This window comes from Gouania willdenowi, chromosome 16, assembly GCF_900634775.1.
Source record: "Gouania willdenowi chromosome 16, fGouWil2.1, whole genome shotgun sequence".
NCBI classification, from domain to species: domain Eukaryota; kingdom Metazoa; phylum Chordata; class Actinopteri; order Blenniiformes; family Gobiesocidae; genus Gouania; species Gouania willdenowi.
The window spans coordinates 28,178,355-28,193,690 of NC_041059.1; the positions used below are offsets into that span (position 1 = coordinate 28,178,355).

A 15,336-nucleotide genomic window follows, 5' to 3' on the forward strand; every position below is an offset into this window, starting at 1 on the left:
TGCTCTGTTTTGGAAATTCAGGATGAGAATTAGATATGTACAACAGTTGTTAGCCTTTGTGCCGTATTTCATTCTGGGTACAAATCGGCAAAACACAGTATCACTTAAACGCAATGTAGCGTGGTGTGAAAAAGCAGCAGAAAGTTTTTCAGTTCTTCAGTTGCTTTCAAAGTTACTGATAATGCTGTAAACACAAGACTGAAGCAGATACAGTGGACATCATTCAAGGAGTTGCTGACACTCCAAACGTACTCAGGAAATCCTTGTTTAAAACAGACCAAATAGCTGATGTGAAAATTCCTTTAAACTGTGTTACATTCCAACGACAAAAACTGAAAAAAGTATTTGCGTATTCTTAGTTTCCTTTCAAATTAACCTTTGCAGGATTCTCTTACTACCACAACCAGGCAGACTCGAGGAATTCTCTAACAACTGTTTTGAGTAGGATTATGATTGGATGTCAAAAAGCAGTGTGATGCTGCACTGAAATACTGAAATAAAGTGGTACCTACAGGAAGAGCACAAACAGTCCTCTAATATATAAGGTTAGTTTTTTGTTCATTTTTAGTGAAATGATACGATGGACCTTAACCATGCTTTCAATTAACTTTAACTCTGAACATATTAACATACTGACTCTAAGTATGCCCTTCTCAATTCAATAGGAATCTAAAAATTAAACAAACCATAAAAATCTGGTGTGTAGTAGATCATGCGGTTTCTTTTTTTTTTTTTACTGACACCCCATCCTATCGCAACACCACTCGTACACTCAACGATACATCTTGTAATATTGCAATATCTTGTAGCGCGAGATATCGTCCCACCCTTAATTTCATTCTTAAATTTGGCTCAAAAGAGGTATTTACCTGTTTGGCCCATTTGTTCAAAAGGTATCATCTGGATCAAAACTATCCAGATTTTGAAATCCCTTTTTTTGCCATCCAGGATTAGGCAATCAATCTTAATTTCATCCCATTTGGATAAGTTGGATCCAGTCTGATCCAAGTCCAAACCTTTTAGGATTACAAAATCTGGGAAATAAGTTCTCTAAATTAGACTGAATTTCACACTGAAGGCTACTAGACGTGTTTAAAAACTGCGTGGTATAAAGCCAGCATAGAGTCACTCAAACAGTAATTATTTTAAAAATAAAAAATAAAATAGAAAAACCTTTACTAGTATATTATCTTTTGACCAGCCAGACTATATCTGCCCCATAAAAAAGAAAAGAAAAGAGCAAAAAATATATTCCACATTTTTCAAACAATTTTTCTTCTTCTGTGGAATTAATTGTGTCCTCTCAGAATGAGAGAGCTTCTGGACATGTAGTAATGAATGCCATTGTCAGAAACTATGTTTGAACAATGATTTTTGGATGTTTCTGTAAACATCAAGTTTCCAATTAGAGTTAGAATTGAATATTGTTTATTTTGACAGCTTAGTGTGAACTGCTCTACATTCAACTCTATGCTTTAAAAATCAGTTGAAAAATCATCAATAAATAAATGGATGTCTATTGCATGATAAATATAATTTATTTGACCAGTTTGAATTTAATTTAAATCACATTTTGTCCCTGAAGCCTACCCTAAATTCAACACACTGCTGGGTTCAGAATAATCCTGATTTTTGGGGGGATCAGAGTTATCCAAATCCTACTAAAAAAGTTTTGAACAACACAAATTGAGGGTTTGGTCTGGATTTAAACCAAGATTGGATTACGTGATCTAATCCGATCTCAGAACCTGATTTTAGTTTTGAACCCATTTTCAATATTTGATCCAATCCTTTATCCAAAATCTGGCTCTTTCAAATGAGGACACAGTAATTACACCACAGGAGGCACTGAAGGCACTTTTAAAGTCCTACAAATACATTAAAGTATGTAAATGTTTTATAATTCTCTACAAGGGGGACTGTAGTTCCTGGAAAGATGGTTCCTACGATTTAAAGGACGAGTCGACCACCTTCGCTTTCTTTTCCGTTTCAGTAGTAACAAACGACAACAAATTTCCTCTTCTTCGAGGAGAAATAGGAAAAGTAGACGCATAGTCTAGCCGTCGCCGCCATGTTGTAAACAACGGCTACTTCTTCTACTCTCCTTTCGTACCGTGGTTGGCGTGTGTTTGTAATACAATGCCCCCTGCAGTTTGGTAGCGGAAGCCGCACAAAGTATAAATGCAACATGCGTTGTTTCATGCGGGTTCCATGTGTCTCATTTCCGCGCAGCACGTTGATGCGTCAAACATAAAACAGCCTTTACACAGACCACAAACAAAGGACTGGATGGTTTTAATTCACATTCTGTGTGCCGGTGGACACTCAAGTTACCTCATATGTGATCAAAAAAACTGCAAACATTCATTTTTCATAATATGAATTTCAAACATTGTGGGGCAACATTTGTAAATAGAGGTGGATGATCTATTTCGGAAAATCTACAAATCACAGTTTTAGTTTAGCAGTAACATGCCATAGTTATAGCACAAATACTTGACTGAAAAATTTATTAAAATGCTTAATTATCTGACTTCGGTTTTAGATTTTATCTGATACCAATTTTGATACACAAAGGTGTAAACAAAGAAAAATTAAAAAACAAAAGGAAACTATTGAAGTGAATACAAGAACTTCATTTTGTATTTTAATGAGAGAACCAAGGATATCTATCCATGAATAGGAAAAGGATGCTGAATATACTTACTGGTAATTTTCATTTATTTTATCTCATAATTGGTTTTCAGAGAGTGTTGCGCTTGTTGTTGATAAACTATTAAAAGCTTGAAAAACAGCATTACCCACTGGCATTATTCCAATCATAAATCAGCCTGAATGGATCAAAGAGCGCAGTTCCTCTCACCTCATCTTCATATGAGACTTCATGTGCTCCTTGATCTGTCCTGATGTCTTGAACTCCTTGTCGCAGGTCTTGCAGGAATAAACTTGAACACCTGAGAGCTCCTTGCGGTGCTCCTCCAGGTGCAGAGAGAGCTGGCTCTGAAGGACAAACTCATCTCCACATTCTGCACAAATCAGATTCTGCAGGGGAGAGAGTAAAAACTGTTCAAATAAATATCTGTAATACATACTCTATAAAGCAGGATGCTCGTGTGTGTGTGTGTGTGTGTGTGTGTGTGTGTGTGTGTGTGTGTGTGTGCGTGTGTGTGTGTGTGTGTGTGGGTGTGTGTGTGTGTGTGTGGGGGTGCGTGCGTGCGTGCGTGCGTGCGTGCGTGCGTGCGTGCGTGCGTGCGTGCGTGCGTGCGTGCGTGCGTGCGTGCGTGCGTGCGTGCGTGCGTGCGTGCGTGCGTGTGTGAGGGAACAGGAGATTCACCTCCTCCTTCTCGTGCAGCATGACGTGGGATTTGAGGCTGGCGATCCGTGAGAACCTCTTGTTGCAAACCGGGCAGGTGAAGTTGGAGGTTGTGTGTGTGGACTTGTGCAGTGTGAGGTTGAACTCCACATTAAACGTCTGTGAGCAGTAGTCACATCGGTGAGGCTGAAGGGAACAGTAAAAAAGTTTGTTAGAATGTATACAGTGTTATATTTTATACCATGCACTTTCATACTGATGAACTTTTTTATACCCATGCACTTTTATTCGGATTAACTTTAATACTGATAAACTTTTTATTCCGAAAGACTTTTAACCTACCTTATGTTGTTTTTATGATAACTGTCTGTTTGGCTTGAATATGTGTACTTGAATGTTGTTGGGAGGGGCATGTGCAATTTCGTTTGTACTTTGTACAAGGACAATAAAAGGAATCTCTATACTTTCAAGTTTCCCAAGAAGCATTTCAAACCTACAGCGACAAAAACCGGAAGCACACTGAGGTTAAATATCTCTGTGTGCAGATTCCTGAGCAGGCAGGTGCTCCAAAAAGCAAAGAACATCACTGGTCATCTACATCATGTTCAAGAGATGTTTGCTTTAATGCCCTCTGTGGTAGGATGACCGGGGACAGACGGACTTGAGAGCAGAATTCAGTTTAAACTTTTTCAGTTTATTTATCTTCTTTGGCTGGTGTAACATATTTACAGTGAATCCCCAAAACAGTAAACCAAAAACTGAGCAAACACAAAAGAAAAGGCCATTGGGATGCCAGGCTACATATTACAAATCCTGAACATATCTACTTTACCCTTTGTTTGCTTTGCTGTCAGCTTTATCAGTTCTGAGGGGTATTCCATAAAGCGGGTTATGTTCAAACTGAGTATGTTTGGGCTCAAATGAGGGAAACTCTGAGTATCCCATTCCTAAACGCGAGGTATGTTCTTCTCTGAGTATGTCACCATGGTAACATTGTTCGTGAACTAAACCTGGTCGCTGGCAGGTTTTATCGAAGAAACCCTGGGTTTCTACCTGGCTCCGCCCACCGCTTCTGAACACTTTAATGAACCATAACACTCTCTCTGTGACACATTATTAACGTCACACACCACAGACGTGCTCACATCATTACTAATGTTGTGTTGCTTTACGTTTTTTTTGTTTTTTTTTATAACATTGTGGATACAGAGCATTAAGTGAAAGACACTGAGAGGTTGATCTGCATTAAACGCCGACTGACGTCTGTAGTAAAGTTCCCTGGATACAAACATGTGGAGAATGTAAAGGGGATATGGCCATTAAAATAAATCCACTTTTGTGGCTCTGTGACACTGATCCAGGGAGCGATGGGTCGCGGGTTCGCATCTGCCGTCAGTCTTTTTTTTTTTAACATATTTTTGGGACGTTGAGATGACTGGCGACAATATTACAATAAAAATCAATATAAATGATGCGATATGAAGCGGCAGTCACTGTCTTTATAGCCAGTGTAACGGGAGGGCACTCTATGCAGCCATCCTATGCTGTTGCCATGTCTCTCCAGATACATTTTATTCATATTATTCCCGCTCGTCACGTCACTGAAGTGATAAAGTGACCAAAAACGCTTAACTAATCACGAGTGATTTAAGCCACTATAGTCACTGAAGTGGCGTTCTTAGTGAACGCACCTTTAGAAAAGGCTCATATTCCTGAAACACCGCTTACTTCAAGCATCCATAAAAATAAATGTTAATTCATTCACCTACAATGCTTTAAAAATCCATAACAAACCAAAATTACACAAATACCCCTGTACAAATGGTTTGTCCCAACACCAGCCTACCAAACACCCCTATTTACATGACTTGGTTTAGTCCTTCTGGTTTCCTGCAAAGCTAGAAGTGCTGCTGTCAAAATGGAGGCAAGTAACCTGCTAACAAACAAACAAACACAAATGCTGGTAGGCCTTTCCCTGCACAGTGGAAGTTGTTTGACTGGTAACATGGTTATTGAAGAGGGTGCACAAGCATAATCAAACCAGTAACCAGAACAATGATAACAGCCAGATGAAGGGAATGATGATGGCAGTAGCATAAAGTTAACAGATGTTAAGCTGCCAGCATTAGCTGACTGTGCTCACTACCTATAGAGTGAGCGTCACGGCTCACTCCGTGACATCCCCCCTCCCCTTCTGGAAAGCCCCCTGTGGCACGCTGAAGAGAAAGTCTGCAATGCAATTCAATTTCCCAGAACGGTACAGCACCTGAAAGTCTAAAGGCTGTATAGCCAAGAACCACCTGGTTATATGTGCGTGTGTCTCTCATACACTTTAACTATGACAATGCCTTGTGGTCCGTCTCCAACACAGCCCATCAGGTAATACCTGAAAGAGTCCAGGGCCCACTTGATTGCAAGACACTCCTTTTCAATGGTGGAGTAGTTACAATCCCTCGGTAGGAGCTTGCAGCTAATATAAGCCTTGGTGGTAGGTTGCTCTGCAGACATGTTGGCTTCCACCTTGCCCACCGGATGACACCCCGACCCAATATATAGCCATGGTAAGAAGTCTCTTCCCTCGCCAAGGTGCACTTATTGGGGTGGATGGTCAGGCCTGCTTCTTTTATCAAAGACAGGATATGGCCCAGGTATTGTAAATGTTCATCCCAACTGGTACCGTACACAGCAATATCGTTTAAGTAGGCAGCCGCAAAGCCCTCCATGCCCCTGAGGACTGTCCATAAACCGCTGGAAGGTAGCGGGTGCCCCATGCAATCCAAAAGGGAGCATGGTGAACTGGAAATGCCCAAAAGTTGTCCTAAAGGTGGTGAGCTCTTTACTGTCCTCCACCAATGGCACCTGCCAGTACCCTTTGCGTAAGTCCAGCGTGCTCAGGTACTTAGCTTTGCCAAGGTGTTCCACCAGGTCATCCACCCTCGGCATGGGGTAGGGGTCAAACTTTGCCTGGGTGTTGAACGTCCTGAAATCCAGGCAAAAGTGCAGGCCCATCCTTTTTTGGCACCAGAATGATGGGACTGCTCCACTCACTACCCCTCTGATAGGCACTATTTCGCTCCCAGCAGGAAGACAAATAGGTACGCAAAGTCTTTTATTCCTTCCGCCATCAAGCTTTTAAATACTAGTGAGAGGGGCAAATGAGATGTCTCATGCAATTTTTAGGGTTGAATCCATTTTTAATAATCTATTGCCATTATTAAACTTTAACGCAATGTTGAAACTGCTGTAGCTACTTCATGGCTGTGTTTTTGTCCTGCACAGTGACTGACTGATAAGATGAAATGTGGATGTGTGTGTGATGTTCTGTCTCTTGCTGCAACCCAACCCACTACTGCGAACTGAATAGCCCCTCAGGTATAAATAAAGTATTCTGAATCTGAGTCTCCAAATTTGAAAGTTCTGAAAGCATTTTAAGCGAGGAAGAGACCAAGTAGAATATCAACATGTGGTAATTTCATCCATAAAACTCACGGAAACACGTGGGTGCATGTGTCAAACTCAAAACCATCTTCTCACCTGCAGCGCGGCGTGAGAGAGAGAGAGAGAGAGAGAGAGAGGTGCACTCTGTGGGACGGGACGAAGCTCTCAGCCGCTCCGTCCAAAATAAGGTCACCCATACGCACTCGTGCGGATGCGACCAGATAAAATTTTCACTCGCACACTGAAAACATAGTCGCATATGCGACCATTTTGGTCGCAGTCTCGAGCCCTGTAGTAACCGTTATATTGCCTTTCCTTTGACATGATTTGACGTGTTTGTGACCCAATGCGATGCAGTGGTAGGACAAAACAGTGGACTATCACCTTGAATGGACAATTCCTGTAATCAATAGTGGAGAGGAGGAGGAAAGAGCAACGTAGCAGCTCCGGTGAGTGTTTGAAACAGCTCAAACAGCTGACTAACTTTGCTCTGATGTGATGAACACACACCTTGGAGCAGCTTTTGTCAGACTCACAATCACAATAACCGCTTAAATAGCCATGTGTTTTACTGTAATGTGCAGTTTTTTGGCTGAAAACAATTACAAGAGTGTGTGGATAGCAAAAGAAAATTGCTATTGTAATAAAGCTGTCGTGTGGAGTCAGCGTCTACAGACACGCCCACTCTGCTTATGCATGAAGGCCCTAAAACAGCGTGGTTTTAGAAGCGTCATTAAACTGACTTTTCATAGGGCTAAAACCCTGGAAAACAGGCGAGTTTGGGAAAATAAACCTCTAATACTATGTTGTTGGGGTTCTTAGAAAAAATGGAGATGGGTGAAAAATAGCATAATACTGGACCTTTAATAAGATTGAAATACTTTTGAATCAAATCAAAGGGTCAATTCTGGTGTGCAGAGACACACTGTTGCGAAAATACTTTGATACAAAGATGGAAACAAGAATCTTGCTCAAGCCGAACAAGGACCAAAGGATTCAGGAAATAATTGAAGACGTGTCCTTGACATGGGGAGTACTTTTGATTTCTTAAATGTTGAAGGAAAAAATGGATCAAATGTGAAAGTTAAAAAGTAGCTGGAGAATATTGCATCATTCTAAGCACATAGCCCTGGTAGTAGGCCATTGTTTATTTGTTTATTAAGATGTTAACTTAAGATGCTCGGTGCGTGAAATAATCCCAGGGTTTCTATAGTCTTGACTGGGTTCAGGTGAACAATGGATTTGTTTGTGTTTTGTTTTTTGTTTTGTTTTTTTAATCACAAATAGAAATGAAATAAAGGCTTGGAACTTTGCACTCTATATGTCATGAGTCTATATCATATAGAGGTTTCACTTCCTGAAATGAATGACAAAAACCATTACACTTTTTCAAGATATCCCAATTTTGTGAAATTATTGTGAAATTGTGAGTTCAAGCCTCAACTGATATAAAATGCACATTAGAATGCCACCTTTTTTTTTTTTTTTTGCCCCATTTTGTCGAAAATTGCCTTGCCCTGAACATTGCTGCACAGAAGCTATAATTTTATATTAGAATGGGTCCAGGACACACTCTAGCAAATGCATTACTAGACCTTAGCAATAATCTAGCCCAAAAAAAAATTCCATCTATTCCTCCATCACTCTATCTAGGTATCCTAGTTGTCCCTTTACATAAAAATAAATATAGTTGGTTTGAACACAAGTTACTGTTCTTTCCAAGGTTGTTCTCCAAAAATCTCTATGTTGAGATTGAATAATTTTCGTTAATATATAGTATCAAAAAAATGTAGGGACCCCTGTGAGGAATTTCATGTTTGATTACATACAATACATTTGCAAACAGCACCAATGACAAGCAGTTATTACATAAATATGCTCAGAAATGTGTGAGTGAAAAACTAAACCAAAGGCTGGTTGAAACTCCCAGCATGCACCAGGCTGCTGGTAACAGTCCATTCTAGAAGCTTTGGTAGGAGGTGTGATCGGCACAATAACCTGCCCTGTCAATGGCAGCCAATCAAATTTCTGCATTGGGTCGAAAAATCATGGGAGCTGAAAAATTCAGGACATCTCACGCTCTGATGTTAAAACACCAGCTTAGCCCAAATCCACCCACGGCTGGGACACGATCACTCAGTGCAACAGCTGAGTTTAATGTTGGATAGTGTCTTTAATTTACGTACAGGAGCTAAAATTAAAGTAGAAGAAACTCAAGAGCATCCTCCCCAAAAACATAACTTATCATAATCTTATAATAATTTCATACACTTGTCTCCGTGCCAAATAGCACATACCACGTTCCCAAGAATGAAGTGAAATGACTCGGTTCCATCGAGTAAAACAAATGACATTGTGGGATGTAAAAACATAATCTACGTTGAATTGCCTTTGAAACGATATATATCACACGTCTATGTTCCGAAAAAATTAAAATTACCCTTTGAAAAAGGTCTCAGAGAGGCTCTTGACATCCGCTCATAGAATATCCATGTCAAATTACAGCCCAATTCAACGAGCACTAATGGAGTAGTAGTCATTTGAAAAATGGGGCGCATATGGAGTAATGGGCCCCATTCATATAATGGTGTGTGTCATGATTCGGTACCATCAATATTTGACTCACAAATCAATGAGAAAAAGACTTTAATAGAAGTTGTCTAAAAAGAAAGGTGTCAATCAAATTGTGCAAGGCATGTATAAAAATGCTGACACATGTAATGATGACAATTTAATATCAGATTTTTTTAAAAGTATCCAGATAAAAACTCTCCCTGAATCATTAGCAACACAATTAGATGAACCAATCCAAGAACAGGAAGTTAAACAGGTGATATCAAATTTAAAAAGTAATAAAAGCCCAGGCCCTGATGGCTTCATTAACGAATTTTATAAACTATTTAAGGAAAAGGTCCCCCCCCTATTGTTAAAGGCTTACCAACATGCATTGCAAACCAAATTAATGGCACCTTCCTGGAATGATGTTGCAATTGTTGTAATACATAAGGAGGGAAAAGATTCCACAAATTGCCAATCATACGGACCAATATCATTACTTAACACTGATTTACGTATTCTTACAGCAATATTAGCCAAACGTCTCAGTAAAATTATTACAGAAGTCATAAACCCGGACCAAACGGGGTTCATGACAGGAAGGCACTATGGGGACAATGTTCGTAGGCTTTTGAATTTGATGGCCCATTCAAAAACAAAACAAGAAGAAGCTATGATATTGTCTCTTGATGCCCAAAAAGCATTCGAACGTGTGTCCTGGCAGTACTTAAGACATACACTGAAAAGATTTCAATTTGGCCCAAATTGTATTAACTGGATACAAATTTTATATTCTAACCCATTGGCTGCAGTAAAAGTAAATAGAACAATGTCTAACAGATTCACACTGGAACGTGGCTGTCACCAGGGTTGCTCATTGTCGCCCCTGCTGTTCAATATAAGTATTGAACCTTTAGCACAGTTAATTAGAGACGACAATGATATCCAGGGATTTTCAATAAATGGTCAACAACATAGGTTATCTATTTATGCAGATGACGTACTGCTATATATCTCAAATCCCACAACAAGCTGAGAGGTCAGTTTAGGCTTCCTTCCTCAGATTTCTTTGGATATTTACAATTAAGGAGCTTTTTGACAAAACATAAAGAATGGGAAAAAGTGTTGGAACCATCACCTGTTGAGGCTTTTCTTATAACAGTACAACAAGGTCATCGACCTCCAAAAGTAATAAGCCATTTTTATAAGGAATTTCATAATTTGAATACAAACAATACTTCTAATATATGGGTAAGGTGGGAAGCTGAGATTGGCACCGAAATTAATGAAGAGAGGTGGGACGAAATGTGCTCTGAAGCGCACCTGGTGGAGAGAGTTTAAATGGAAAGTTTTAACAAGATACTTCAGGACACCAGAAATAACTTCAAAAATGAATCCGGTAAATCCTGATACTTGTTGGCGAAATTGTGGTACTAATATTTTCTGGGCTTGTCCAAAGATTGGTCCCTTCTGGAATCATGTTTTCAACCATTTGCTAAAGAGCCACAGATGGCCATTTTGGGTACAATTCCTGATGGGTTTGTAGGAAATAGTAGAAAATATCTGCTAAGAATTTTGCTGACAGCTGCACTCAAATGTATCAGCATTAAATGGCTGCAGTCTGACCAACCTACTTATTCTAATTGGATTGAGAAAGTAAGAGAAATTTATCGGATGGAATAAATTACCTATTCTCTGAGGCTTCAGAAAGAGCTGTTCCTTAAAAGATGGAGTCCCATGTTGGATTTGCTATCCTAAAAAGATGAGCATAGTTTGTGCTTTTGTTTTTATGTTCAGGTTTTTATATATTATTATTATTTTTTTTATCTAATTATTTGTGCAATCCTCTTTTGAATATCTGTATATTGCCATGCACTTATAAAGTGTAATAAATATGATTGTATTGTACAATGTTATAAAACTTGTACAAGGCATAATCGTAATCTACGTTGAATTACCTTTGAAAGAATATATCACACAACTATGTTCCTATAAATTTGGAAATGACCGCAAATGGGGGCTCCGAGCGTCTCATCATATTCATTCATACCAAACTGCATACTGATCTGATGAGTAGTAGTCATTTGAAAAATGGGGCCCTCGGGGTCCCCCTGGCGCCCCCGTGACATTGGTATGTGTCAATGATTCGGTACCACCAACCGTTGTAATATTTGACTCGCAAATGAATGAGAAATCAATTTTAATTTTTTTTTCAAATCAAAAATCAGGCTCTGAGCATCTGTGCCCAATCCATTCACAAATAACATAGGAGTAGCGATTTTAAAAGAAGAAGGAGAAAAAGAAGAAAAAGAAAAAGAAGGAGGAGAAGGAGAAGGAGAAGGAGAAGGAGAAGGAGAAGGAGAAGAAGAAGAAGAAGAAGAAGAAGAAGAAGAAGAAGAAGAAGAAGAAGAAGAAGAAGAAGAAGAAGAAGAGAAGAAGAAGAAGAAGAAGAAGAAGAAGAAGAAGAAGAAGGAGGAGGAGGAAGAAGAAGAAGAAGAAGAAGAAGAAGAAGAAGAAGGTGAGAGGCATTTTGAGTCCGGTATTTTTGTTTTAAAAGTGAACGGACACGAGTTTTATTTTGTTTATTGGATTGGGTTAGGGTTAGGATTAGGGTTATAATCTCAGTACAGAGGTAAACTCAGTATGTGACACCGCCCTAAAAAAGTGCAACAGAAAACATTCAATAACTTAAAAATCACTAAGAACATTAAAATCAGCAGTAAAAACATTTAAAATCAGCCACCCACCTTATCATTGGCCTCATGCTCCCGCAGGTGCTTCTGCTGCTGGCTTTCTGTGGTGAACACATGGGAGCAGATCGTGCACTTCTTCTCCTTGAGGTCTTCATCTCTCAGACTTTCAGCTGTCCTCTCACCAGCATCCACACCTACAGAAAACAACACGATGCCAGATGTGATAATCTGTATACAAGTTTGTAAAAAAAAAAAAAAAAAGAGGAAAGATGATGATAACCTTAGAAAACCAAATGAACCACATTATTGTAAATTAATACCCTTTTTTTTCCATGCAGAGTTGAGAACTTGAGACGTGGACCAGCACAATGACACTGGTAAGGACAAGCTAATGTCAGAAACACAAATATAGCTACAACAAGAATTATTATAACTAATAATTATTACTGTGCTTCCAAAATCTTATATTGATTTTAAATACAAATTCTAACTAAATGAAATATTCAGTAATTATAAATAATAATTAAGGGTGTCCTGATATAACTTTTTCTCTTCTGACTTGATACCAATACTGCACTCTTTCTTGAGAATTGTCCATACATAATATTATTACTTAATTAGTTATGGTGGAATTGTAGAAAAGGCTTGATCAGGGGATATTACTCAAACAGAGAGCAATAGTCAGCAACAGATATGTCTATGTATCAACCATTTTCTATTTAACCAATGGGTTACATGAATTTTTTATTTTTATTTTTATTTATTTATTCAGTTCATTTCCGACATGGTTGCATTCACAGAAATTCATTTGACATTCAGAGCAAAATCACATCATTGTTTTTTTTTTTGTCCTTTTTCATGCCGGAAAGGGCGACGGAAAAAAGCATTATGCTTATCCAGATCCGTCCCCTAATTTGAACACAGATAATTTTACATCCAACCTCGTTTCTTCCCTTTTTTTTTTTTTTTTTTTGTCCTTTTTTTTTTCTTTTGTGATGTGTTCTCGTCTGCAGTCATTTTTCCTGTTGTTACTCCTCTTCACAGTCTTTTTCCTCCGTATTTCCACGAGCTTTCTTTTCCAGTCATTGTTTACGTTCCTCCAACTCTCCAACGTTCAATGAAGAGTTGACTTGAGATCTGTATGCATGTAGAAATGTACTCCTCGTTTTCTCCTTAAATCGTTTCAGATTAATGGACTGTTGTGTCTCTTCGTCAAGGCTGTTCCAGAGGTTCATGGCTCTATACACAGTACTATGTTTGCCAACGTTTGATTTGACCCTGTTTGGTCTAAACACATTATTATGTCTGAATTCATAGGGATTTTGATTGTATGTGAAACGTTTTTGTATTCGATGTGGTAGTTTTTTTGATGAAGCCCTAAATGCGTGTATTTGTGTGTTGTAGTTTATTATTTCTTGCAGTTTTAGGTATTTTGACTTCTCAAATAAATCATTTTTGAATTTTAACTTTAAATATCAGAACACACAACCATTATATGAAATAAATAAATAAATAATAAATCAGAAGACCCTGAAAAATAAACTCATTAAATCCAATAAAAACAATCTATATTATATTACTTATGTTTATATATTATTATATTTATTTGTTTGTTTGGGTTTTATTTTTTATTTTTTTACTGATAATGGACTGATATTCTATATCAATGTCAGATGGTGACACACTTAATATTATTAAAAATAATATTGTTACTATTATTAGACAATTAACAAGATATTTTTCTAAATAGACACTTTTTTTGATTGTCTGGGGAACAATTATTAATAGAAAAGAAAAAAATAGAACAGCAACAATAGAATAGCACACAGTAAGAACAAAATAAGAAATACCAACGTAGGATAATAGTGCAAATATACGACTGTTGGACATAAATAAATAAAAAATGCAAATAAAATAAATCAAAACTAGCAACTAGATAATGCATAAAGCAGCAAAATATAGTGAGTATTATGAAGGACATTTTAGCTGAGCTGATGTGACACAAGCTCTGGGTCAGTTTCATTTGCATTATGCACAAAAATTATATTTTTAACACTTTAATAGTTCCTATTTCCATTAAATTTCCCAGCTATTTTAACGCAGCGTTACCACAGCGCCACCTAGTGACGAGTCACCTCTAATTATGACAATCATTTTTTTAAAAGATAAATAAAAATTAAAAAAAAGACATTAACAAGACAGACTCAAATAGATTTCATATGTCTACAGTAAATAAATTACCACAAACCCACATAGGTGAACACTTACTAATTTCCAGTAACATAATGTAGCATATAAATATTTAAATTTATCACATTAGGGTTAAATAAAGGGTGAACCTTTTGTGATGAATGCAATTTAATAATCACCATGGCAACTTGTCACTGTCACAAAACCCTGTTGTTTTGACCATCCTGAGTGGAGTTCAAGTTATTTAATTATTGTGGGTTTGTGGTAATGTTAAGACGCTCACATTTATCCGTTAGTGTTCTCGTTTAGCCACCGAGCTAGGATCCGTTTTTCGGTGTATCATTCCAAAGGTGGCATAAATAAAGATTCGGTTCTAATAAATACGATGTGGTGATGTAGTAAAATACTGCTGAACAACTCACTATCTGCGGCTTGGTGCTTCTAAACAATGGACAGCATTTTTTGACGTGTTAGCACGGAGCTAGTAATAGCAATGTACGCTAGTTAGCAATAACAAGCTAACAACAAATGACTTATTAAGGCACTTTAAGTGATAACTGAGCGCTCTAAGTGACGCTCAGCAGCGGTGTCGCTCCGCTGCCCGCGGACACCAATTTAGACTGGAAGCCAATAAGAACAGGCACCCGAACGTTATTAATATCATTCCGCCTGAATCACTACTTCGCCGTACAAAGCAGAGCCCACCCGCAATACTATATCCGGGGACTATATACACTACATTCAAGTGGCAATATATCCACCACGGAGATGTTTCACGCACGCATACCGGGTTATTTGGAAAGCCCATAATTCGTGTGTTTTATTCTTTGCATAATGGGACTTGTTACCTGTTTCGTCGTTGCTTTTAACTCTCAGTTTGCGAGGTCGGCCCCGCGGCATAGTTCCAGTACTCAGGGCGGGTGTGCTGTGAACGCTCTGCTTTTCAAAATGGCGACTCTGTCATCATCAGCAGCAGCAGCAGCAGAACCAGCAGATACACACAGAAGCACGGACAAGGGAGACATCTACTGTTTGTTTGACTGTATAATACATGTAAACGACAGTTTCTGGAACAAATGTAACACTGACAGCTTAAATAGGAAGACAGAGGCTAGTTATATGAGTGAATCCCTAAATCATGTGCAG

The 15,336-nt window shown here is 38.4% G+C and overlaps 1 protein-coding gene across 1 annotated transcript in view; it reads right to left on the reverse strand.

Moving 5' to 3' along the window:
- The window catches only part of LOC114477891 (zinc finger protein 236-like), a 42,249-nt gene extending 27,123 nt beyond the window's left edge, over positions 1-15,126 (reverse strand). Inside the window, 4 exon segments of the mRNA XM_028470560.1 lie at positions 2,864-3,042; positions 3,335-3,499; positions 12,055-12,194; positions 15,039-15,126. Coding sequence (XP_028326361.1) covers positions 2,864-3,042; positions 3,335-3,499; positions 12,055-12,194; positions 15,039-15,090 — 536 coding nt within the window. The 5' untranslated portion in view covers positions 15,091-15,126.
- Positions 15,127-15,336: the final 210 nt, after the last annotated feature.